The sequence below is a fragment of the Pelophylax lessonae genome, assembly GCF_965119305.1.
Source record: "Pelophylax lessonae genome assembly, chromosome: 7".
Lineage (NCBI taxonomy): Eukaryota > Metazoa > Chordata > Amphibia > Anura > Ranidae > Pelophylax > Pelophylax lessonae.
In genome coordinates this window covers 190548228-190572728 of record NC_138774.1, presented here as the reverse complement: position 1 = coordinate 190572728, position 24501 = coordinate 190548228, and the positions used below count along the sequence as shown (strand labels likewise).

General features: G+C 41.2%; 1 protein-coding gene across 1 annotated transcript in view; it reads right to left on the bottom strand.

Moving 5' to 3' along the window:
• SLC2A6 (solute carrier family 2 member 6) overlaps positions 1-23597 on the bottom strand; it is a 42372-nt gene extending 18775 nt beyond the window's left edge. The window contains exons 1-6 of the mRNA XM_082262778.1: positions 23342-23597; positions 15345-15507; positions 13487-13693; positions 6634-6733; positions 3041-3252; positions 363-515 (exon numbers count right to left, since the gene is read on the bottom strand). Coding sequence (XP_082118904.1) covers positions 363-515; positions 3041-3252; positions 6634-6733; positions 13487-13693; positions 15345-15507; positions 23342-23433 — 927 coding nt within the window. The 5' untranslated portion in view covers positions 23434-23597. The remainder of the gene's footprint in view (positions 1-362; positions 516-3040; positions 3253-6633; positions 6734-13486; positions 13694-15344; positions 15508-23341) is intronic.
• Between the last annotated feature and the right edge of the window lie 904 nt (positions 23598-24501).

The window sequence follows — 24501 nt, the reverse complement described above, 5'->3', positions numbered from 1 at the left end:
CTCCCAGAGATTGCATCTCCCTTGTCTTTTTGCTAGGACGTTCCTATGACACTCCCACCTGTTACTGTTCTCCACCATCACAGGAGTGAGATTTAAACCTTCTTACATGCATCTTCTCTCTCCTAATGCGGTAGCTCTGAGCTCACTCCTGATGAGGAGTCTTGTCTTTACTCTTTTCTTTTCTGGTCTGCATAATTGTTCTGGGGTGGTGTCGCAAAACGTTAGAGCTAATTAGCATTGTCAGAAATAGGCCAGCAATTGTGGCCACTTTATTCCTCAGTACAAAATTACTTAAAGCCCAAATCCAGGCTCAGATTCCAATGCATAATACAATACATTCTCTGAATATACCACAGCCCTACCAGAATGACTTTGGTCTTGTTGAAGATGGGCTCCAGGTATGTCAATATTGGGTTGATTCCAGACATCTGTTGTAAGAACCTCATCAGGACAGCAATGAGGATGGGTTTGTAGTAGTGCCGTTCGGACAGCTCCCTGCAGGTTATTGAACTGTTCTGAAACAAGATGTGACAGCATTAATGCTGATTAACCTTTTTACAAATTAATGGCATACTTCACATCTCATCAAATATCAGTGTGTCACTATTCTAGGGTGCCCAAATGTCAGTGTTTTAATATTCTGGGGACACCTATTTGTCAGTATGTCAGTGTTCTTGAAACCCCAACCCCCCCCCCCCCCCCCCCGTCAGTGACAGTGCAATTGTTTCTCTCCCCAAAAATCAGTTTGTCATTTTCTGGAACTCCCCTATATATGTTTTGTCATTGTTCTTGATCCCTAGGTGGCAGTGTGTTATTCTTTTTTCACCATCAAATGTCAATGTGCCATTATTCTGAGAGCCCCTAAATGTCAGTGCTTCATTTTTCTGAGAGACCCTAAATGTCAGGGTGTCCTTTTTCTAGCAACCCCAAGTATCAGAGTAGCACTGTTTTGGACCCTAAGTGGCACTGTTCTGAAGATCCCAAGTGTTAGTGCGTCATTGTCCTGGGGCCCCTCAAAGTGTCACTGTGTCATTTTTCAGGGAACCCCCATGTGTCACTGTCAGAGTTCTTTGATCCCAAATTGTTAGTGTGTCATTGCTTTGGAATACCAAGTGTCAGACTGTCATTATCCTGGGGACACTGATTTGTCAGTATGTCAATGTATATTAGTCATGTTGGTCCCCAAGAATCAGTTTGTCATAGTCCTGGGACACCCTTTCCCTACTGTGTCATTGTTCTGGATCCCTTGTATCATTGTAGTATTATTCTGGACCTCGATATGTGTTAGCATACAAGGTTTGTATTTAATCAGCAACAACCACTGTATGTCATTACTGTGTGCCTATTACATTGTATGACCACTAGATGGCAGTGTTACATTTGTGAGTTCATGTTTTTGTCTATGCCTCAAAAGGAATAAACGAGTTCCTGCTCCGAACAAAAGCAGTGTTCAGTGAAACAACAGACTGTCTACCTGTACTTTGTTTAGCTCCAAAAGGTTATGTCTAACAGGTTATGGGCCCAGTATGTAGTTGGCATATCAGCATCAAATAGCATGCTCCTCCCACTTTCACACAGTGTGCGGTTCATTCTCTCTGCAACTCCATTTTGCTCTGGGTTATATGGAACTGTTGTCTGGAACATAATTCCATGCTTCCTGAGAATGGCTTGTGTTTTACCACTTGTATATTCTGAGCCATTATCTGTTCGTAGCACTCTGGGCATTCCGCCAAAAATATTATTTACTTGAGCGAGATACTCTTCTAATTTCTCTGGCACTTCATCCTTATTGTGAAGTAGAAATACTGTGGTATATCTGGAGTAATCATCAATGAAGGTCAGGAAGTACTTTTTCTTTCCTGGAGTCATAGTTTTCATTGGACCACAAAGATCTGAATGTATTAAGTCCAGAGGTTTTTGGGATTTGCTGTTGGTCTGCTTGGGAAAAGGTGTCCTTGCCATTTTTCCTTTAATACAGCTTGTACAAATCATTATGTGATCACATGGATTAATCTTAATACCACTTGCATAGTTATTCTCAACTATTTTCTTTATTGTATCAGAATTTCTGTGCCCCAATCGTCTGTGCCAAGTGTGGATGCAGTTTGAATGTTTATCCTCTTTGGCTATTTTAACCATTTCACTGCAGTTCAGCTGATACAGTTCATCTATGATTTTAGGCTTTGCAAGCAAGCAATCCCCTTTTGTTATGATACAACTGTCACCCTGAAATGTGACTACATTGCCTTGGTTAGTGAGTTTCTTTACTGACAAAAGGTTGCTTTCAAGATCTGGCACATACAGAACATTCCTCATATGGATCTTTTTAGTGATATCTGGAGAGATAGGACAGTATAGAAAGCCATCTCCTATTCCCACTGATTTCATAAATTGTCCATTAGCTGTAGTTATCCCTTCTGTTTTGCTTTCATCAAGCTGAGTGAAGAAACTTCGGTCATTTGTCATGTGACTTGTAGCACCTGAGTCCACACACCATGCTTGCACAGAGGTGACACAATTTTTGGATCCGAATGCATACTCCTTTGTTTCTATGACATTCTTAGCTTGTTGCAATGCACTTTGTTTTTGCATTATAGCTTTCCAGATTCTACAATCTGCTTTTAGGTGTCCTGGTTTCTTGCACACAAAGCATTCCCGCTTTTCTAGCTGCACGTTACTGTGTACCTGTACTTTGTTTAGCTCCAAAAGGTTATGTCTAACAATATGTCAGTGTGCCATTGTTCTAGACTTATAAATGTCAGTATGGCATGGTTTTGGAACTCCTAAATGTCAATGTGTCATAGTTCTAGACTTGCATATGTCAGCATGACATCGTTTTGGATCTCCCAAGTGTCAGTGTGACATTGTGCTTGGATGCATCATGTTAGTGTGTGATTGGATTGGGCCTCCTAAATGTCAGTATATCACTATTATTGGATCCCAGTTGTCAGGGTATCACTGTTGTGGGGCCATCAAGTGTCAGGATGATTTTGTTTTGGTTTCCTCAAGTATCAGCGTGTTGCCTTTTGGCCAGCAATACCTTGTTCAGGATGCTTTCCTCAATTCTCTTGAACTCATCTCTGTATGCTGTATTTGACCCTCGGAGCCACTCTAGAGCCTTAAGGGCTCTTTCCGTTTTCCCTTTTGAAATTAGGAATCGTGGGGAGTCTGGCATGAAGCACAGGAGGAGGATCATGGTAATTACAGGTAATTCACCCACTATCGCCAGCCAGCGCCATGGCACAACTAAACCTGAAAAGACAAATTTAATACTCATCTGCATTGAAAAATCTGGATATGTTACTTTGAGGTAATAAGAAAAATAATTACAGATGGTGGGAAAGCTTATGTAAAAGAAAAGTGAATAACATTTATGAATAGACATGTTAATATTTTCAAATTTCTTCAAAAACAGACATTTGTGAAACAAAGTGTATTCTGCATAGCCTAAATTCTGCTCATAGCTGTCTTTTAGCCTCCTAATTTGTTATAATGACTACTGTCACAGAAACATAAAGTAGCAGGAAATCCAAAATGTTATGGCTCTCACCATAACAAGAAGTGAGCAGGAAAAGAAAAGACATGTTGTCCAAATCCCGAAATAAAAATATAATTTTTTGCAGCTTACTGGCCTTTAGATGTGGTGGCTGCATTTGTTTTCTTTATTTTCAACTGGTAATCCTGTGAACAACACACTTCATGCTCCTTCATGTCTACACTAATTTCTGCAATGCATCAATGGAGGGAGCCATGGTCACAGAGGCTGGACTTCAAAACACCTTTAACTTTGTTCATTTCCATTACAAGGGGAAATGGGGAGATTAGTAGTCGACACCAGTATTTCAACCAGGGTGCTGTTTGGGTTCAGAAATGAAAATAGTGATGCTGAGCACCCTGCTCCTGCTCTCAGAACTAGGTCCTCAGGCTGCCTCTATCCCGGAACTCACACTTGGCATCCACTATGGCTAAGCTTTGCTGCCCTCTACGACCGGGGTGGTCAATAAAACACTGCAAAAAAAAAACAAAGAAAAGGGCGCACCAGCCTAGCGCATTATCCTCAGCGGGCTTTTAATAACATAAGTTTAAAATCAGCTACTCACAAACATGCCTAATAATCCAGCATATCAATTCCATAGCGCAGCATCTTTTTAAAAGTCCAATGTCTCGTGAAGACGGAGGGCTGACGCGTTTCGAGGCCGTGCCTCTTCCTTAAAAAGATGCTGCTCTATGGAATTGATATGCTGGATTATTACGCATGTTTGTAAGTAGGTGATTTTAAACTTATGTTATTAAAAGCCCGCTGAGGATAATGCGCTGGGCTGGTGAGCCCTTTTCTTTGTTTTTATTTGCAGTGCTGTTTGGGTTCCCCTGGGGTGTCGTGAGAATTAGACCCAGTTTGTCCTGGATCAGAGTCATAAGTTTCCTTGGTGTGGGTGGGCTGGCCCCAGCACTATAACAGCCAATGACGTTCTAGGGCAGTAAAGGCAGCATCATTACTATGGTGTTGTGGACCAGCCTTTCACACCCCCACACCACAGCTACACTAGACACTGATTCAGGGCAGAAGGCATGCAGGACTACCTCAAGCATTCAGTAAAGGACAAAAGTCTTGACTCCTCCAGATCTCCTGCCCTCTGTGGTGCTGCTGTAGCTAACAGGTCTGTTGTGAAAAAGAGACTCAGTCACTGGGTGGCTCTGTTATTAGGGGTCTTTGGTGCGATGAGAACATTTGGTGACGAGGGACTCTGATGTAAAGGGGGTTCTTTGACATATAGGAAGGACTCTGATTTGATGAGGGGACTCTGAACCGACGGGGGGGCTCAAATTTTCTGGCATCCTCCTGCTTACTGAAATAGGCTCATAGCATCTCCTAGAAGTGTACAGTGAGGTCAAGTAGCATTTAACCTGTTGCATATGTTGAGATATACTGCCCTCTACTGTCTAAATTTGTAAATGTATGTAAATACAGTAAATTGTGTATGCACTTCCTGCCCCTGGTTTGTTGGCCAGTGAGAAGTCCTGTTCCAGGCTGGTTTGACAACAGTTGGAGGATACCTCCATGACCACTGATCTTGTCTTCAGGTCTCCGACACATCACACCACATCATCCTCAGGGGTTCCTGCAACTTGACTTTGCTACAACATTCAGCCGGAGATATCGCTATAAAAAATAATATATATACCCAGGTTTATGTACACAAAACCTCCTATCAGGCCTTTTCTTGATAATATCCGTACATTATATTGTACATTGTATGTGTGTACTGTTATTAGTCTCTTCTTATATAAAGCTTGTATTCTTTCTTTACTGACATGCATCTATATGCTTATAGTTAAAGTGATTGTAAACGATCACCTTGTAAAACAACCCATTCACTTTAAAATAGAAATGAAAGGCAAAACATTTGTGTATAGATATATATAAAAAAAAACATTATAACAACCTTTTTTCCCCTTTTTTTATAAGTGATCACATTCCCTCTGTTCTCAGCTACGTAAAAGCTAGAGGAGGAGAAGCAGCAGCACACCGAGGTTCCCAGTGAATAGCTGTGCAGTGGGGGCATGTCTGGACAAGTCTGATCATTGGAAGAGAGCAGGCTGAGTTCCCAGCATAGCCAGAGAACTGACCCCAGTGTTCTCTCCTGCTTAGTGTGATCAGTTTTTAATAGGAAAGCAAGGGGACTAGAAGGAACACCAGGTATGGCTCTTAAAGGAAGCAATAATAAGAGAACAGGATACTTTCTCTTACAAGTACATGGTACAGCAGGCACATATCAGGAATATGAAATGTTGGGGTAACAAACGCTTTATTGTTATATGCTGGTTGCAGTAGTTCTGCCTTCAATCGCTTTAATGATATTATTGGTTAATTTCCCATGATCCCTCTGTTCACAGAGGCCCTGTCCTGGGTGGAGGCACTGCCAACTTTATTATCAAATCCACTTTTCCACTTAGCAAAGGTTCTGTTTCTCCTAATCTCCATGGATACCGCCAAATCCTGTTTTTTTCTTTTTTTTTTGGGGGGGGGGGGGACTTCTCATAACCCCTCCCTAAAAGAGGGCTTCACATAGAATATGGGATCCCTGGCAATGAGTTTAGGTTTACTGGACAGAAATGTTCAACTCTTGTGCCAATTTGCCTGCCAATTTGCCTGAAAGGCCTGACATTAAATAAAGGTGCAAGTTGGGGCTGTTATCTGACTGTTGTATAATTTGCACTCTATAACGAAAATGACATCACAGTTCATCAGAATGGCTCTGCACCTTGGTATTTTAAACTATAGCTGCCTTAGAAAGTAGATACGAATTGAGAGCTGCCCCTTACGTGCCATAATCCCAATATTGTATAACACAGGAAAAAATGGAAGGTACAACATAAGTTGTCCAAACATGTATTGTGGCGGACTTTCAAGGCACACGTTGAGTACACATACTTATTTATTTAAAATACTTGTATTTATTAAGAAAGTTTTTTAAAAAACATACAAAAAAAGGTAGTTTAAATGAACATTGACATAATTGCGCTTTCCTATACTTCCTATACTTTAGAAAGTATATATTTTTAGGTTAAAGTAAAACTTCAGCCAAAACTTTTTTTATTATAAAAAGTAATCCTCATCAGGGCTATACATACTGAGTGCGTACAGGACCAAGGCACCACACACTGCCATGAGCTGAGGACAAGCCCCCAGTGCGCCCCTCACTCCCGCGTGAGAGATTTCTGAGATATAAACCTGCAATATAAACAGACATGATACATTGTTCAGTATATAAGGCAAAGTCAATGACAAAATAAGTATAGAATACGTTTTTTTAACTATTGAGCTAAAGTGTATTACATGAGTTAATCATTAAAACAAGAACCAGTTTGTTAAAGGAGAAGTAGGGCCAAAGCTCTTTTGGCCCTACTTTTCCTGGGGGTCACAGGAGTGCAGTTCTGTGACCCAGATGAAGCTGACAGTGGGCTAAAGTCTGCTGTCAGCTGATTTCACGGCAGCAGCCCAGGCTCTGCAGGGATCCCGACAATGATGTTGGGATCTGCCCAGATGCCTGACTGGCAGCTGGCTCAACCTCTCATTTGAGCCAGCCGCTCTGGCCCCTTCCGCAGCCCGACGCTCCGGTAAAGGAGGGGCACAGCACAAAGCAGTGATTGACAAGCACCATTTGTTGAGTGGACCCGAGAACTGAGTGTTCAATTGCTCAGTTCCTGATGTAGAGCCACAGAGAGTATATATATATATATATATATATATATATATACTGCATATATACAGTATATATACATTATATATTTCTTTTTTTTTTTTTTACCCACATTTCTCTTTTAAGACCAGTACATGTCCTATTCTATGTCAGACATGAACAAGCGCCAGATGTTAAATTATCAAATAACTACTTGAGCCAGCATACCCTGTCAACAAGCCACCCCTGCCAGAGAATGCAACATTTGGGGGATACCAGCTGCAGCAAATAAAAGGGCTTAACAGGGGTGCACTAGGTCGGTGAAATGTGTGTAATAGTTCTCTGGTTTGATAGAGACAATAAGGGAGCAATTCAGTTACAGTAAAATGGTCTCCTAAACAAACTGGGCTGACTTGAAAATCCATAGGAATAAAAATAGCAAACCTGACAATACACAGTCTATAGATGGGCAAATCCGATAATATTTGGCAATGTATAGAAAATCATGACAATGCTCAGGCAACTAACAGGCAGTTTTACATGGACAAACAAATAGGCCAATTATGACAGTTGTGAACAGAAAACATGCAATGGTGCAATATCAATAAATGAGCCATTGTTTCAATACAAAAGCAACAAGCGTGCTCTCATTACAATACACAAACTGGCAATAGTGAAAATGCATGGGCAACAAATGGGCAATTCATAAACTGGCCATACACTGATCAATATTTGTCAAAAGTGTGGATATTATTGCTCAACAGAAGTCAATCATTTGACTTTTGTTGAAGAGACATGTTGGAAAATGTTCCTCAATCAGAGACTGCAGCCAATCAGCTGTAGTCGCTCATCAGTTGATTCTGATAGCAGCAGGTGCCGCTGTTAGAATACAATATCCTAAAAGGGGAATTCCTTCATCTACTTTGCTTATATTGATGGAGGAATCCACTAGCTGAATAAGGGCTCTTTCACACAGGCTGACCGTTCAGATCCGCCTGTAAGTTTTTTTGGCGGACCTTAATGGTCACCCCATGCATCTCTATGTCTATATCACATGTCCACTGACATCCGATCCGTCAAATCTGGACGGATGGAAACCCTATTTTCGATCCGTCCAGCCGATCGGATGGGATCGGATGAGAACGGACAGACGGTCCGTTCCCATCCGATTCCCCCATAGAGATGCATGGGAACCTGACAGCTGTGTCTCCGCACACAGCACGGGGAACAGCTGTCATCCTCCTGCTCAGCAGGGGAATCGGCAGATCGATCCCCCGCTGAGAAAAACTAAGTCCGTCCGACAGACTCCACGTGTGAAAGAGCCCTAAAAAAATTTGATTTGGAGTTCAGATTTGAACCTGTTGCGCACACATCCACTAACACCTACTAGACAGGAATGATAGCGAGAAGTTGGATGCTTTGTTTTTGAGGCAGATTTGGGCATTTTGGCCCCACAGACTTCAATGGAAAAAGCTGTAAACACTTGAATCAAGCGTTTTCCAGGTTTATTTCAGAACTGACCTTCTCCACCTAGTGCTTTCAATTGGCTAGAAGACTCGCATTTTTAAGGCGTTTTCAAGCAGAAAAGACACCTAAGTGCTCAAAAACACACAAAAAAGTGTGAAAAAGCATGAAAAAGCTGAAAAAAAAAGAAGAAGCTCAAAGCAGCTCGAAAACACACACAAAAAAAAAATAGGAAATGAGCTGGGGGGGGGGGGGGGGGTTGTGAAAAAAAACAAAACATTTATGCTCAAAAAAGCTCAAAGGAGCTCAAAGAAGCTCAATGAAAACAGGCAAAAGAGCCCAAAAAAGCATAAGCTGAAATAGAAGTTCAAAACAAATAGAACAATGAACAATGTAACAATGTATCTCTCTTATAGGGTTTTAGCAGGAATTTCTGCAGATCCTGGCATCCCAAATTTCAGCAAATATAGATTTCCTGCCAGTCACACATCAGTGTAAATTTTATGGCAAGTGATTGTGAATTTACCCGTGTCACCACTAAGTACAAAAGCCGCACTGTCCCCAATCACACAGAGATGACAGTGACAGCGTTCCACACATTTCTCCATGTATGAGCCTCATGTCTCTGTTCCAGGAATATTACTCTATTGGAAACCTTCTGACTGCACTGAACATCCCTACATTACACCACTGTATGCAGGTTGATGTTTTATTAAATAAAAAAAAGGTAATTGAAACGTTTTCTTTCACATCTTGTCTTGTATAATGAAAGGCTAACCTTTTACTTAGAAACACTTTGGCTGTGGGAACACACTCAGAAAATGTGCATGTCCCCGTAGTGCACAAATAAAGTTCCTTTTTTGTAGGAGTGCTACAGTGCCATTAATTGTTATTGGCTCCTCTACTCACCTAGCTAAAGTGCATGAGAAACCATGCAAGAAAAAGCAGTAACAAAGTACCATACATTTTACTATGGCGCAATTTAAAAAAAAAAAAAAGGGCCATGAGCTCCTTTGGTGTGATTTATATGCAGGAGGCAGTCCATTCAAATGAAAAGGCTGCCCTACCACAACGCATGTATATATGTGCAGCAACAAATGTGTGTTGCTGTATTGCATAACATATGTGATCCAACACTTACAGCCATTCTACAGGAAAGACCCAAAGGATTGTTTACCTGCCCTTGCATTTTCACGGAAAAGAGAAGGGCTATGTGATATCGGAGTCCAGGTCTGTAATTAATTGTATTTAAAAAGATCAGCCTACAGGAGTGGCGATTCCATAAATATTTCTGTGAAAATTCACCCATGGCAGTATTTCCCTTAACAACTAACGTATCTCATCACTGCTGCTTTCAGATAAGGGATAAAACTTCGCACAGCCCTTAGCATTCCCATGGACATTATTATATAGAGGGATATAAATCTTTATTAAAAAAGAATAGCGCGCAAATGTAAAAGAAATTACTACCAAATCTGAAGACAATCCATAAATAAAAATGGGGATTTGGTCCCACCACATGGCCATATCGTGCTCAGGCACACTACTGCGTCAAAGTACCCCATTATCAGTGGGTCCTACACTATCCATGAAAAAGAGATGAATCCAGCCTTTCTAACCCTTGGAGATAATACTCCTTGCTGGGAAAGATGTGCAAATGCACTACAGGGGACTCCTCCTATATCCACTTGATGGTGGACACTGATTGAGTACAGGTGTGTGTGGGGAGGTGGGGAGGGTTGCTCAACCTCGATAGTCTGGTCAGACCGAATACATAATAAACAGGCAAAAAATTTGGGGGAGCATACCCATGTATTTCTAAAGCTGCTGCAGCTATAAACCAAAAGACATGTATATTAAAAAAGAATAGCGCGCAAATGTAAAAGAAATTACTACCAAATCTGAAGACAATCCATAAATAAAAATGGGGATTTGGTCCCACCACATGGTCATATCGTGCTCAAGCCCACTACTGCGTCAAAGTACCCCATTATCAGTGGGTCCTACACACACACCTGTACCCAATCAGTGTCCACCATCAAGTGGATATAGGAGGAGTCCCCTGTAGTGCATTTGCACATCTTTCCCAGCAAGGAGTATTATCTCCAAGGGTTAGAAAGGCTGGATTCATCTCTTTTTCATGGATAGTGTAGGACCCACTGATAATGGGGTACTTTGACGCAGTAGTGGGCTTGAGCACGATATGGCCATGTGGTGGGACCAAATCCCCATTTTTATTTATGGATTGTCTTCAGATTTGGTAGTAATTTCTTTTACATTTGCGCGCTATTCTTTTTTAATATACATGTCTTTTGGTTCATAGCTGCAGCAGCTTTAGAAATACATGGGTATGCTCCCCCAAATTTTTTGCATATAAATCTTTACATAGAGACCACTTTATTTACTGGAGATCTTGTTTTCCAACAGTTTTATGATACAACAGATCTATTTTAACATTCTGCATGAACATTATACATATTCCTTACATATTCTACATGTTAATCCATACACCACCCAATTATTGAAAATAAATCCTCTGCACAGCAACGGGGCTGCTGTTAGAAATCACAGGGCCTTGTACAACCAAAATGGCAGCCCCCCCCCCCCCCAATTTATTGAGTCAATATTTACACTAAAAATACACTAAAATCATAATTAGTGGACACAACATAACAGAGAATTTAAAGAAAAAAATGTATAATTTTTTTGTAAATGTTAACAATTTTTACAATTCTTTCATTTTACATTTTTTAAATTATTTATTAAAATGTTTAATGATTATTTTTTTTACATTTTTTTTTTTTTTTTTACAGGACAGGGAAGTCTGCAGTGCTGCGTGGGGGCATCACAGTGAAAAGGGGGGACATGGGAGGGGGGGGTTATCAGAAGCAGGCAAAACAGGGAGGGGGATCAGTGTCGGAGAAGCAATTACAGGAATGGTGTCCTGTGTCTGTGTCTCTCCCTGCAGCAGCTGAAAGCTGGCAGGAGCGGGAGAAACTGGCTTTCAGCTGCTGCAGAGAGCCACACAGGGCTTCCTTCTGTAATTGTCCCTCCGCCTGACCGCACCGATTTCCCTTGCTGTTGGGGCCCCCCTGTGTGCCCGGGCTGGTGGTCCCCCCCTATAAGCGGCGCTGCACAGCAGTAGTGGGACTGAAAGTGGCCGAGATGTCAGTACTGTAACCAAATAATGTACTCCTCAATTGAACACTGCTGTCAGTCTAAGGCTAGCTACACATACATAGATTTCTAACGGATTCCTCCATCCACAATAAACAGCATGGATTAAGGGATCTCTGCTGCCAGCTATTGTATTCAGCTGCCGCGCCACCCATAGTTGCTTGAATACAAGAACTACAACTGCGTCTGATAAGATAAGATGCAGTCACTGTTCAGTTGACAATTTTCCACCCGACTCCTTCAATTTCTCAATCCAAGTTTGTTAAGCTGAATAGTGCCAACAGGGCCACCAATGGTTCAAATTTAAGCTGATTCAGGTTATCAAAGAGGGCTCACCACTACGAAGAAGAGCTCTTGCACTCACAGGCTGGGGTCACGGGGTGGGTCCTTGAATAATTTGTATTGCTCATAATACAGAAGAGAAAAGCAAGGTCAGGATATTGGTGACATGGGTGAGTGAATCCCAAGACAGCCTGAACAAAATTACAATATATATATATATATATATATATATTTATATATATATATATATATATATATATATATATATATACTATATTGTCAAAAATATTGGGGCGCCTGCCTTTATACGTGCATGAACTTTAATGGCATCCCAGTCTTAGTCCGTAGGGCTCAATATTAGGTTGGCCCACCCTTTGCAGCTATAACAGCTTTAACTCTTCTGGGAAGGCTGTCCACAAGGTTTAGGAGTGTGTCTATGGGAATGTTTGACTATTCTTCAAGAAGCGCATTTGTGAGGTCAGGTACTGATGTGGATGAGATGGCCTGGCTCGCAGTCTCCGTTCAAATTCATCCCAAAGGTGTTCTATTGGGTTGAGGTCAGGACTCTGGGCAGGGCAGTCAAGTTCCTCCACCCCAAACTTGCTTATTCATGTCTTTATGGACCTCATTTGTGTACTGGTGTGCAGTCATTTTGGAACAGGAAGCGGCCATCCCCAAATTAATCCCACAAAGTTGGGAGCATGAAATTGTCCAAAATGTCTTGGTATGCTGACACCGTAAAAGTTTCCTTCACTGGAACTAAGGGGCCAAGCCAAACCCCTGAAAAACAACCCCCCACCATAATCCCCCCTCCAGCAAATGATTTGGACCAGTGCACAAAGCAAGGTCCATAAAGACATGGATTGGTGAGTTTGGGGTGGAGGAACTTGACTGGCCTGCACAGTTTTTATTTATTTATTTTTTTTTTAACTGTGTATTTAGCTGCTTACTTGGTGATCTTTTCTTACAGGAGATGCATAGCCATGACGAAAAACATGAATTATATTATCTAGTTTTTGATGATGGAAAGGGACAAAGCATCCATTGTGTTGTTATGAGTTACACAGGAATTTCAACACATACCAGCATAAAATGAACTCTGGGCTATCACTGACTGAACGCTGAGTAAAAAGGCCACGTACAGCCACAAACACCATGGATCCAGCAAACAGGTTACTTTATCAACAGTAATTCCTTGTTGACAGTCAGTGGCATCGTTTCTGAAGAAATGGGAGTCAAAGTGTTTTCTGGCTTTTCATACTCAACTAACTGTGATCACAGGCTTCTGATGAAATATTTGAGAATCCAGCTCTATCCACTAGTACTATTTAACTATATAAGCCATACAGGAATAGGAGTGTTCTAGAAAGTGACCCACTCACTGGTATTGAGGATGATGTCAAGCCTCCGGCTAGACCTGTGAGGATTCTTCCCAAGAGAAGCATGGAGATGTGCTGAGCGCTCCCCATAAGCAAGAAGCCAATTGCTGCAGGAACTGCGGAGAACATGATGCTGAGCTTACGTCCGAGCCAATCATTCAGGAACATTGAGCTCAATCCACCGACACAGGTCCCCAGTGCAAACACTGACTGCAGGGGAAATGCAATAAAGAAGTTATTAGAGTGATTTACAAAGTATATCAGATAGGAAGAAATAAATAGTGGAAGAGGAAGAATCCTCCAACAGTCCAGAGTATATAAGCAGAGGAGTTGGACAGTGGAAGGAGAAGAGTCATTCAACTGTCCAGAGTATATCAGATGAGAAGTTAGATAGTGGAAGAAGAAGAGTCATTTAACTGCCCAGAGTATATCAGATGAAGAGTTTGATAGTGGAAGAAGATGAGTCAGTCAACTGCCCAGAGTATATCAGATGAGGAGTTAGATAGTGGAAGGAGAAGAGTTCTCCAACAGCCCAGAGAATATCAGATGAGGATTTAGATAGTGGAAGAAGAAGAGTCATTTAACTGCCCAGAGTATTTCAGATGAGAAGTTAGATAGTGGAAGAAGAGGAGTAATTTAACTGCCCAGAGTATATCAGATGAAGAGTTTGATAGTGGAAGAAGAGGAGTCATTCAACTGCCCAAAGTATATCAGATGAGGAGTTAGATAGTGGAAGAAGAGGAGTCATTTAACTGCCCAGAGTATATCAGAAGAAGAGTTAGATAGTGGAAGAAGAGGAGTCATTCAACAGCCCAGAGTATATAAGAAGAAGAGTTAGATAGCGGAAGAAGAGGAGTCATTCAACAGCCCAGAGTATATCAGAAGAAGAGTTAGATAGTGGAAGAAGAGGAGTCATTCAACAGCCCAGAGTATATCAGAAGAATAGTTAGATAGTGGAAGAAGAAGAGTCATTTAACAGCCCAGAGTATATCAGAAGAAGAGTTAGATAGTGGAAGAAGAGGAGTCATTCAACAGCCCAGAGTATATCAGAAGAAGAGTTAGATAGTGGAAGAAGAAGAGTCATTTAACAGCCCAGAGTATATCAGAAGAAGAGTTAGATAGTGGAAGAAGAAGAGTCATTCAACAGCCCAGAGTATATCAGAAGAGGAGTCAGATAGTGGAAGAAGAGGAGTCATTCAACAGACCAGAGTATATCAGATGAGAAGTTAGATAGTGAAAGAAGAAGAGTCATTTAACTGCCCAGAGTATATCAGAAGAAGAGTTAGATAGTGGAAGAAGAAGAGTCATTTAACTGTCCAGCGTATATAAGATGAGAAGTTAGATAGTGGAAGAAGAGTCATTTAACTGCCCAGAGTATATCAGAAGAAGAGTTAGATAGTGGAAGGAGAAGAGTTCTCCAACAGCCCAGAGTATATCAGATGAGAAGTTACATAGTGGAAGAAGAAGAGTCATTTAACTGCCCAGAGTATATCAGAAGAAAAGTTTGATAGTGGAAGAAGAGGAGTCATTCAACAGTCCAGAGTATATCAGATGAGGAGTTAGATAGTGGAAGAAGAGGAGTCATTCAACAGCCCAGAGCATGTCAGAAGAGTCGTCAGATAGTGGAAGGAGAAGAGTCATTCAACTGCCCAGACTATTTCAGGAAAAGTTAATTGATGATGAAAGGAGCAGAGTCTTCCAGCAGTGCAAAATATTTTGGAACTATTTAGTAATTTTGATGAAAACTATTTAAGCCAAAGCAGTAAACAGTATATAAGGACCCAGTCCATACTATTTTCATCATCAGTCTAGATTTCTGCTTTAAGACTTTAAACTTTATACAAAACGTTATTCTCATTACCCCAAACCAAGACGTCTCCGCTAATGTAATGTGCAAAGTAGGATCTGTATCTTTTTCCAGAGCTGGAATGACCGGTGAGGGGTAAACCAGTGCGTAACCAAATGTGAAGTTGCCCAAGACGGCAGAAAACGTAGCCAGGAACATCTTCCTATTATCTAGTGTTCTGTGGAGAAAAGACACAAGTAAATAAGACAGTTGCTTATGGTCTCTGTACTCAGAGGTTAGACTTTATTTACCTGTACAAGTTGTTAAAGCGTAATTCCACTTTTGTTGGAAAAAAAAACATTCCCCTCTGGGTGATCTATGTACATTGCAAGGATTAAAACAAACTTTGTTTCATATTCCTACCTTTTGTTATTCTGAAGAAATCACTGTTTGTTCCACTGTGCTAAGTGGCTCTAATGGGAGTGGTTTCATAATTATCATTCAGCTGTGGCAGCTGCAGAGCACTAATGAGGAAAGCCGCTGGGCCTGCATCCCTTTAAAAGGTGTTCCTATTGGGAGTATCTCAACAAAAATGAAATTTCTGTTCCAGGGGATGCCAGGATTCTGACTTGTATCTTAGGCAGACTTCTGGGAAAATTAGTGAGCCAATAACATAAGCAGGAAATGATGTTTCTGGGGTGTGGCCAGTACACATTCTGTGTACAGAAGAACTCCAGGCAGCCATATTGCATTGCATTTTCAGAAAATTTACAATGGCTGCAGATTGAAAAGGAAAGGTAATTTTTAGTAACATTCAATTACAATATGATTTGTGTCACAATTGTATACGCTATATTATTTTTCTTTGTTTGCTGATTTCTTCCTCCCAAGAAAGTGGAGTTACCCTTTAAAGCTGGCCCAATTAAAAACCAGGATTATTTTAAACTTTGGAGTGCAATCCTTAAAGGCCACCTCCTTGCAAAACAGTGATACCAGTTCTATTTTACTTTTAGCAAGCACAATCACCCCTTTGACTTACATCTGTGAATAGTCACTCCCACCAGTAACTTTTGGAGATGTTGAAACGCATGAAAAAAACAGAAGTGGAAATGACTGTTTTGCTTTCTGTCTCATGTTAGGAGAATTAAGCAATGGACATGTTTTTCTGCGAGTGATTCAGTTAGATTTTTGTGTTAAATTACAATTTGTCCAGTTTTCAATATTGGCCTTTCCTAAGTAATATCATAAAGCATGTGCTGCTTTACAAAGTGCAATTTTAAACAACTGCGTTTTTTTTCATTTGTCCTCTGGGTGGCACTGTTAAAGTTGCTGGTATAGGGATGGATGTTGACTAATGACTGACAACGATGGGTACACCAACCAGTATTTAAGCTGGCACACACTATCCAATTCAATTGTGTGTTTCTGTGATATCTGTTTGTTTTTTTTCCGCCAACAAAGGGCAAAAGTGGACCTAAACAATCCATTTTAACAGTTGTTCAATTAACAGATACCTTCTTCTAGCTGGTGCATTTAAAGGAGATTGCACAATCAGACAGTAGCATGCTAATGAGAAACTTCAAGCTTTAGCCCCGGCTGGCAGATGATAGGTTGTGACTTGTAGTTCCTCAACAGCTGGAGGGCTTTAGCTGTCCACTTGCTGGATCTCATCAGATCATTTGGCAGCTGCCCAGCCTATTTATCTATTTAAAATTCTAAAGGGCCTATTGATATATATGATTTGTCAGAAGGCTCCACGTTAATGGATGGCTATATTGGTGTTGCTCTGCAGTGCCATTCAGCACATTTATACAGTGCGGGAAAAAACACAATTTAACTTAGTGCACCACAACGCACAGATGTGAATTTTACGCGAATTAATAAATAAATGAAAAAAGCGCACCGACATGGGCTGCCTTAAGGGTGGATTCTTAGTTTTCCTTGGCTTTTTGTGTGCATTATCAACAATTGTGTGTTTTCCTACATGGTCATTAAAGCGGATCTTCACTACATCTGAGCACCAAAAACATTATTTAATTCATTATTAATCTTTAACCACTTCAGCTCCGGAAGGTTTTACCCCCTTAATGACCAGGCCATTTTTTGCGACACGGCACTGGGTTGCTTTAACTGACAATTGCGCAATCGTGCGGCGCTGTACCCAAATAAAATTGATGTCTTTTTTTCCCACAAATAGAGCTTTCTTTTGATGGTATTTGATCACCTCTGCGTTTTTTATTTATTTGTTTATTTATCAACATTTTGAAAAAAAAAAATTTTTTTACTTTCTGCTATAAAACATTCCCGATAAAAAAAATTTAAAAATCTAATTTTTTCATCAATTTAGGCTAATATGTATTCTGTTACATATTTTTGGTAGTATATATACGTGATCCTGTGCAGCGCTGTCGGAAAGTGGTTATTGGCATGCTTTAATGCAGGGGTGCCCAACCACTAGCCCAGGGGACACATGTGGCCCGCGGAGCCCTCTGATTTGGCCCCCAACCTCCTGCTCAGGGATGGCTGGTTGGCAAGCCCAGATCGCGGGTTGCCAACTCGCAATCCTAGAGCATCAGTGTTGTGAATGAAGCCAGCAGTAGAGGAAGCAAGCAGTTGCAGAGCAGAGCCACATAAGCCAATGCTTCCTGTAAAGAAGTGTATAGTCAATCAACTATTAGCAGCGCAATTCCTCAATAAATAGACAAGGTGCTTAGGAACTAATGTGATAAAAAAATATACACATGTAGGCAAGCTGGGACTACTATATATATATATATATATATATATATATATATATATATATATATATATATATATACACACACAGTACATACACATACTGCAAAATATATACAGTAAGGTTCACTGTTATGATAGATGTTGCCAGAGTACCCCTTTAAGGCTGCAATTTGCATTGGAAGATCGGCTTCTTCCGGAAATGGACGAATTGGATTGTGGGAGATATAGTCTAGGATGGGAGGCAGGTTGTTGTTGGAATTGCTGGAGGAACTATACTCCCAGGGAGCTATGGGAGAGTGAATAATAAAGGAGTAGTGGATATAACTATCTGCCTCACAGAGCGTGCGCTCTCTTGCTTCCGGGACTGACCGAGGAGAGGTCAGCCTGAGAGGTGTGTCGGGACACCGTTCGTGACAGAGGCCCAGGGCGTGCGGCCTAGGAAAAGAGTGGAGCCCATCCTAAGTGGTGCGGATGCCGGTAATCACACAGCGGTGATAGATCCAGTAGAACTGAGTAGACAGTGGGTGAAGCTGAACTGACTGACCGGGACAGCCGAGTACTGAACACTCCCAGTGACGCAGGAGCGTGGGAGAGCACATCGCCCAGGTTACAGGATGATTACAAGTGGACACTGACAGACGGAAGAGTGCCGGGCCGGAGGAGGAGAGGCAGCGATTGCCGCCTCCCTTCCCCAATCATCAGGGAAAGTGTGAGAAGACCCGCCTGCTTATGTAAACAAAGCAGGCAGATCTTCTCAGTGACAGACAGGGAGAGATCACAGGATTCAGCATAGCTGAACCTGCGATCTCTGTCTGTGTCTCAGAACCCCCCCCCCCTACACACACACACACACACACACACACGTCAGTAAGCATGAGGCTCACATTTAACACTTTGATCACCCATAGAGTTAACCCCTTCCCTGCCAGTGTCATTATTACAGTAACAGTGCATATTTTTAACACTGATTATTGTAGTAATGTCACTGGTCCCCCTAAAAGTGTCAAAAATGTCAGTTAGGGGTCCGTTCTGTCCGCCGCAATGTCGCAGTCCCGCAAAAAATCGCAGATTGCCACCATTACTAGTAAAAAAAAAAAAAAAAACAATAAAAATTACATAAATCTTTCCCGTAGTTAGTAAACGCGATAACTTTTGCGCAAACCAATCAAAATCCGCTTATTGCAATTTTTTTACCAAAAATATGTAGCAGAAAACAAATTGGCTTAAAATGTTAAAACATTTTGATTTTTAATTTTTTTTGGGAATGTTATATAGCAGAATGTGAAAAATATTGTTTTTTTTTTTTCAAAACGTCGCTCTTTTTTTGTTTATAGCGCAAAAATTAAAAATCGCACAGGTGATCAAATACCACCAAAAGAAAGCTCTATTTGTGGGAAAAAAAGGACATCAAATTTATTTTGGTACAGCGTTGCACGACCACACAATTGTCCGTTAAAGTAACACAGTGCCAAATTGCAAAATAGGGCCTGGTCAGGAAGGGGGTCAAATCTTCCGGTCTTAAAGTGGTTAAAGCTGATGCTATAGCAGGATTGCAATATCCATGTAATTTATTATTCTTTCTTTTGCTGTATATTTACATTCATGGTGTCAGTCCATTGAGCCTCCTGGTGTTAAATGGGGTTCAGTTGACTGACACTGCTACACTTTATTATTTTTGAGTCATGTCAGTTATCAGTAAGTTATATTGGTTTACCTTTCAAGTAAAATAACCAGTATTCTAATTGTGTCAGTGTGTCTTTGAAGATTATATCCAAAATGTTGGAACCTAAAGTGTCCAGTGGGTTGGATAATTCTCAGGGTTAGGTGAGTGCAGAGGAACATCCGATGACCAGCAGCCCTCAAGGGGGCAGTGCTACATACATATCATACCATGGAAAAAGTGCTCAGGTGCAATAAATAACTATATTAGTGATAAATATCAATAGTGAATATCATTTCAAGCATATAAAATGTCCAAAATAAAGTGCAAAACAATAGTCCAAATGTGTTGAAAGTGCACCAACAAACACTGCTTGAATTACAAAACAGCATAAAATCTTCTCAAAAGTGCAACGTGCTTTTAACCAGGTTCAGTAGTGATGGTGACACCCTCCGTGTGCTAGGAAAATCAGGGAAAGTTCAAACTCACCAGATGTTGTTGATCTTTTTTTAGCTTATGGCAAAAAAGATCATATAACGCTTAGGAGATCCCCGTGATCTCTGGTCCACCAGCCCACATTTGCTTTTTTGAGGATGATCCTAGATGTAGATGTTTGGAAACACAAGAGACGGACTCCTCATGGTGTAGTGTTTCTTTAAAAATCTCAGGCTCTTACTATATATTTTGAAACAGGACAACAGCGATAAATAAATATAGATAAAAAAGCTCTGTTTCCAGCCAAAGGCTTCCCGTGTGGGTTGCCCGCACACTTGCCGGGGAGCCGCACTGCTTCAAAACCTCCTATTGTGGCATGTGTTCCAGACTGTACTCAGTGCGAGGCAGCATGCGTGTCAACTTGATGTGTTTCATCATCAAAAGTGACATCATTGGAAGCATGCTTCCGATGACGTCAGAGATACTGTTCAAGCTGAGCTGGATGAATCTCGACGCGTTTCGCGAAAACACTATTTCGCTTTGTCAGGAGAGAACACAGATATGTATCTTCACATAGAACAACAACTTGCAATTTAAGCCATGGTCAAAATCCACCAGTGTAATCACTACTGTTTTCCTATGTCCAGACCAATAAATTAAATAACGACAGAGGATAAAACATTCCTCCTCACAAAGAGAATGTTTGTGCTATTCATTGGGGGAGAGAAGGGACACCGGGCCAGAGAGACACATAGAGGCACAACCTCCAGATGGAAAGGCCAGATCTCATCACAAACCTGGTTGCCAGACTCATGCTTTAACAGACCTTGAAGGTTTAGGTTTGTACCATCTTCTGGCCTTTCCATCTGGAGGTTGCGCCTCTATGTGTCTCTCTGGCCCGGTGTCCCTTCTCTCCCCAACTACCGGAGGGAATGAATAGCACAAACATTCTCTTTGTGAGGAGGAATGTTTTTTCTTCTATCGGTTTTTCATTTATTGGTCTGGACATAGGAAAACAGTAGTGATTACACTGGTGGATTTTGACCATGGCTTAAATTGCAAGTTGTTGCTCTATGTGAAGATACATATCTGTGTTCTCTCCTGATGAAGCAAAATAGTTTCCGCAAAACTCGTCAAGTTTCATCTAGCACAGATTGATCAGTATCTCTGATTTGTCAGAAATAGATGAAATAACTATGTGTATGTATCTTCTATTTTCTTTTTGATGATCATCTTTGTCCTTTCTAAAGTATTATCAGGGGAGAACTGAGCCAGGGGGCAGGGGGGCAATTGCCCTCTGGGCTGTTCTGGTGCCCCGTAAAAAGACTGCACTGCTTCTGCCACAGACATGCCTTAAGGATTCCTGGTGAAGAGAAGTAAAAAGTCCCTGCTACTGATCTACTGAGTGTGGATTGAAGACAAGGACAGAGCACAGGCCTCCCCCCCCAGCATGGATGGTGTAAACTGTGTCTGAGCAGAGACCGGTTCCATGCCCCACTAGAGAATCTTCTCCCCCGGCCAGCCCCGACCGAGCTGTCCCAGCTCCCCCCAACCACCCCCTGCTGGCCAGGTCGGGAACCCGGATTCAGCCGGTAAGTAGAGAGAATCTGGAGCAGGGCTTGAGCTTAGAATGGGGGTCAGGAGGAGGGCGGGAAGAGGGAGAGTGGGGCTGAGTCGCTGCACCATGGGCTTCTGGTTTGTACTTGCCCCCTGGGCCGAAAGTTGCCAGTCTGCCCCTGAGTATTATGTATGTATTTTTATACAATGTTTATGTAATAAACTAATGTGATGTTATATTTGGCGTGTGTCTCTTAAAAGTACATGGGTCCTAATTTCCTGTTTTTTTGTACTTTATTGGGGATTGAGAAACACCTGGATTCCATACATATCAGCTCAGGACTTTTGTTTTAAATTATATGTTAGATTTCCGGATTCACAAGCATATTCAAGTATGTAAGATTTTATCCAAAAAAAACCACATTCTCAGAATTTCATTCATTAAAGAAAACATGTCCATTCTTCTCCCTTGATTTTACTCATCACGTTGGTCAAAACAGATCAATCGATTTGATATCTTTAACTATTAAAAAAGCAAATTATGGAGAGAGTCGGACAGTTGGTTCTTTAGACTGACTGGCCTACACCTCCACCCCTCAGCTTTGCACAGCTAGGCTCACAGTAAGCCCATTATCAATCAGAACACCTCAACTCCCTGAATATCCCCACTACTGATTTTAGTAGACTCTTTTTGCCCCCACAGAGGGGAACAGTGCAAAACCACTTATTATCTTCCAAGATGTATATGGCCTAGGCCTACCTTGATTATACTCATGAAACATGTTGTTCACCTCAGCAATATCTTCCTTACTCATGTTTGCCTGTACATCTGCTCAAGTTTTATCTTGTTTTGTCTTGTTCTCAGAAATTTATTCTGATTGTATTACTGTTCGCATATGTTAATTGCTGTGTATTTTGTACTGATATTCAATAAAATTGTTTGGATAAAAAAGCTAATAATGTTGCAAATTTTTTTTTTTTTTAATTCTACTGGTGTATGGCCAGCTTCAGAGGGATTTATAATAAAGTTACAACAGCAAAGTTTCACAGAATTGTCCCTGACACAATTAGCAGAGTTGCTGGCTGGGTGTTAGTGGAGTTGTCAGCTTTATTCATCATTTATAAAATTGTATACTTCTCTGAGTTGTAGGGTTATTATAACCTCCTCGCTTAAATGAATTCAAAACATTTTTTATTCACAATGGATTGATTTAATGCAGGTTTGTTTTTTGTCTGGTCCTCCTTCTGTGCTGTCAAGCATTGCAACTATCAGAATTCCATAATGCATGTTCATTTATTGATGATACATTTGGCAAATTTACAGTAGAAAACTAAATTGCCTGTTGGCATTTTCTCATATCAAATGCATTTAGATGAACTGCACACGAAGCACATAAGTGCTTATTTTGATGCCACTTTTGCCTTGCAGCACTGGGGTTAAGGATTCAGTTACCAACAGGAATCCCTTGTTACTGTGCTCTCCAGTGTTTGTTTGGATTAATTCCCAGTGGACTAAAAATTAATCATATTATCCCCAAATATGTGTCAGACTGTTAAAAAGTATATTAAACTGTAAGCCCCTTTGGGGCACAAACTTATTTACATGATTTTTGAATTTTGTAAATGCAGAGTGGACTACATACATATAGATAAATATATATACATATTATTCCTCACTTACTTGACATATTTCTTCTCTGCTTCTCTCAAAGTCTTCCCCACAGACTGGTAATCAGAAGTTACGGGGTTTCTGAGCAGCGGTCTTGTGTCCATGGCGATGGCGGTGTGGAGGGGTCAGTGTGTCCGGCGTAGTGAGGTCAGTATGGGTATAATGTTAGCTCATGGTCTGCTCTGTTCTGATCTCATCAGATGGAGATGGAAGGGACAGAGTATCAGTTCTGCATCCTGAAGATGAATTCCTATCACTGGGGAGGGACAAGAGGAGCATTGCGAAAAAAGGGAAGAACTGCACATATATATAAATAGCTCAGATGCAGTTCAGGATGTTGGAAACCTCAGCTGTGTTGAGTTCTCACTGCAAATACAGTACAACTCATCAGAAACTGGGCAACCACCAGTACCAACTTCATTTTTCCAGATTTTCTGCTATGGGAATAAGAGATCACTTTTCCGGCCAACATACTGTATATGCCCCAATGATGCACCCTACAGCAAAAGTTCTTGGATTTACAGATATCAACAACAACCATGTGGCATCCTTTCCTTCCTAACACATTTCCCAATCCATATCAGTATAGATATCCAGCATGATATTTTTCCCCATTGAGATCTGATGTGTTTTCAAGGTGTTCCTTTCATTTTTTTGAGCAGTGTATACAGTATATGTGTTTCAAAAAAAAAATGTACATACTATATAAACAACATGGGGTTTCAGCTTAGCTGAAATTCATGATCTCTCCCTGCCTGTGTGACATCGGGTCCGCCGGTCACACGCGCCGGCTTCCTCTGGTACGAGCGGGGGCAGGAGCGCGCCTCCGGCGGTGTGCTCTCGCCCCCTATTCGCTCCCAGGCTAGTGATGTACTGGTACGTCACTTTGCCTGGGAGGGGCTGACCGCCGCCGTATATAGTGGCGGTCGGCAAGTGGTTAATGCATATAGTGCATTAAGATAAAAAAAAAACACTTCTGACTTTAGAACCACTTTAATGCTGGGTTCACACTATTGCGATGTTAAACATTACTTGTGATTCACACCGCACTGCTGTGCAGATCACATTCAATGTCTGTACGATGCAAATTCAGCCATACAGATTGTATGGCTGAATTCACATTGCATTCGCACCAAAATGGTGCAGGCCAGGACCCTTTTTTTGGTCCCTAC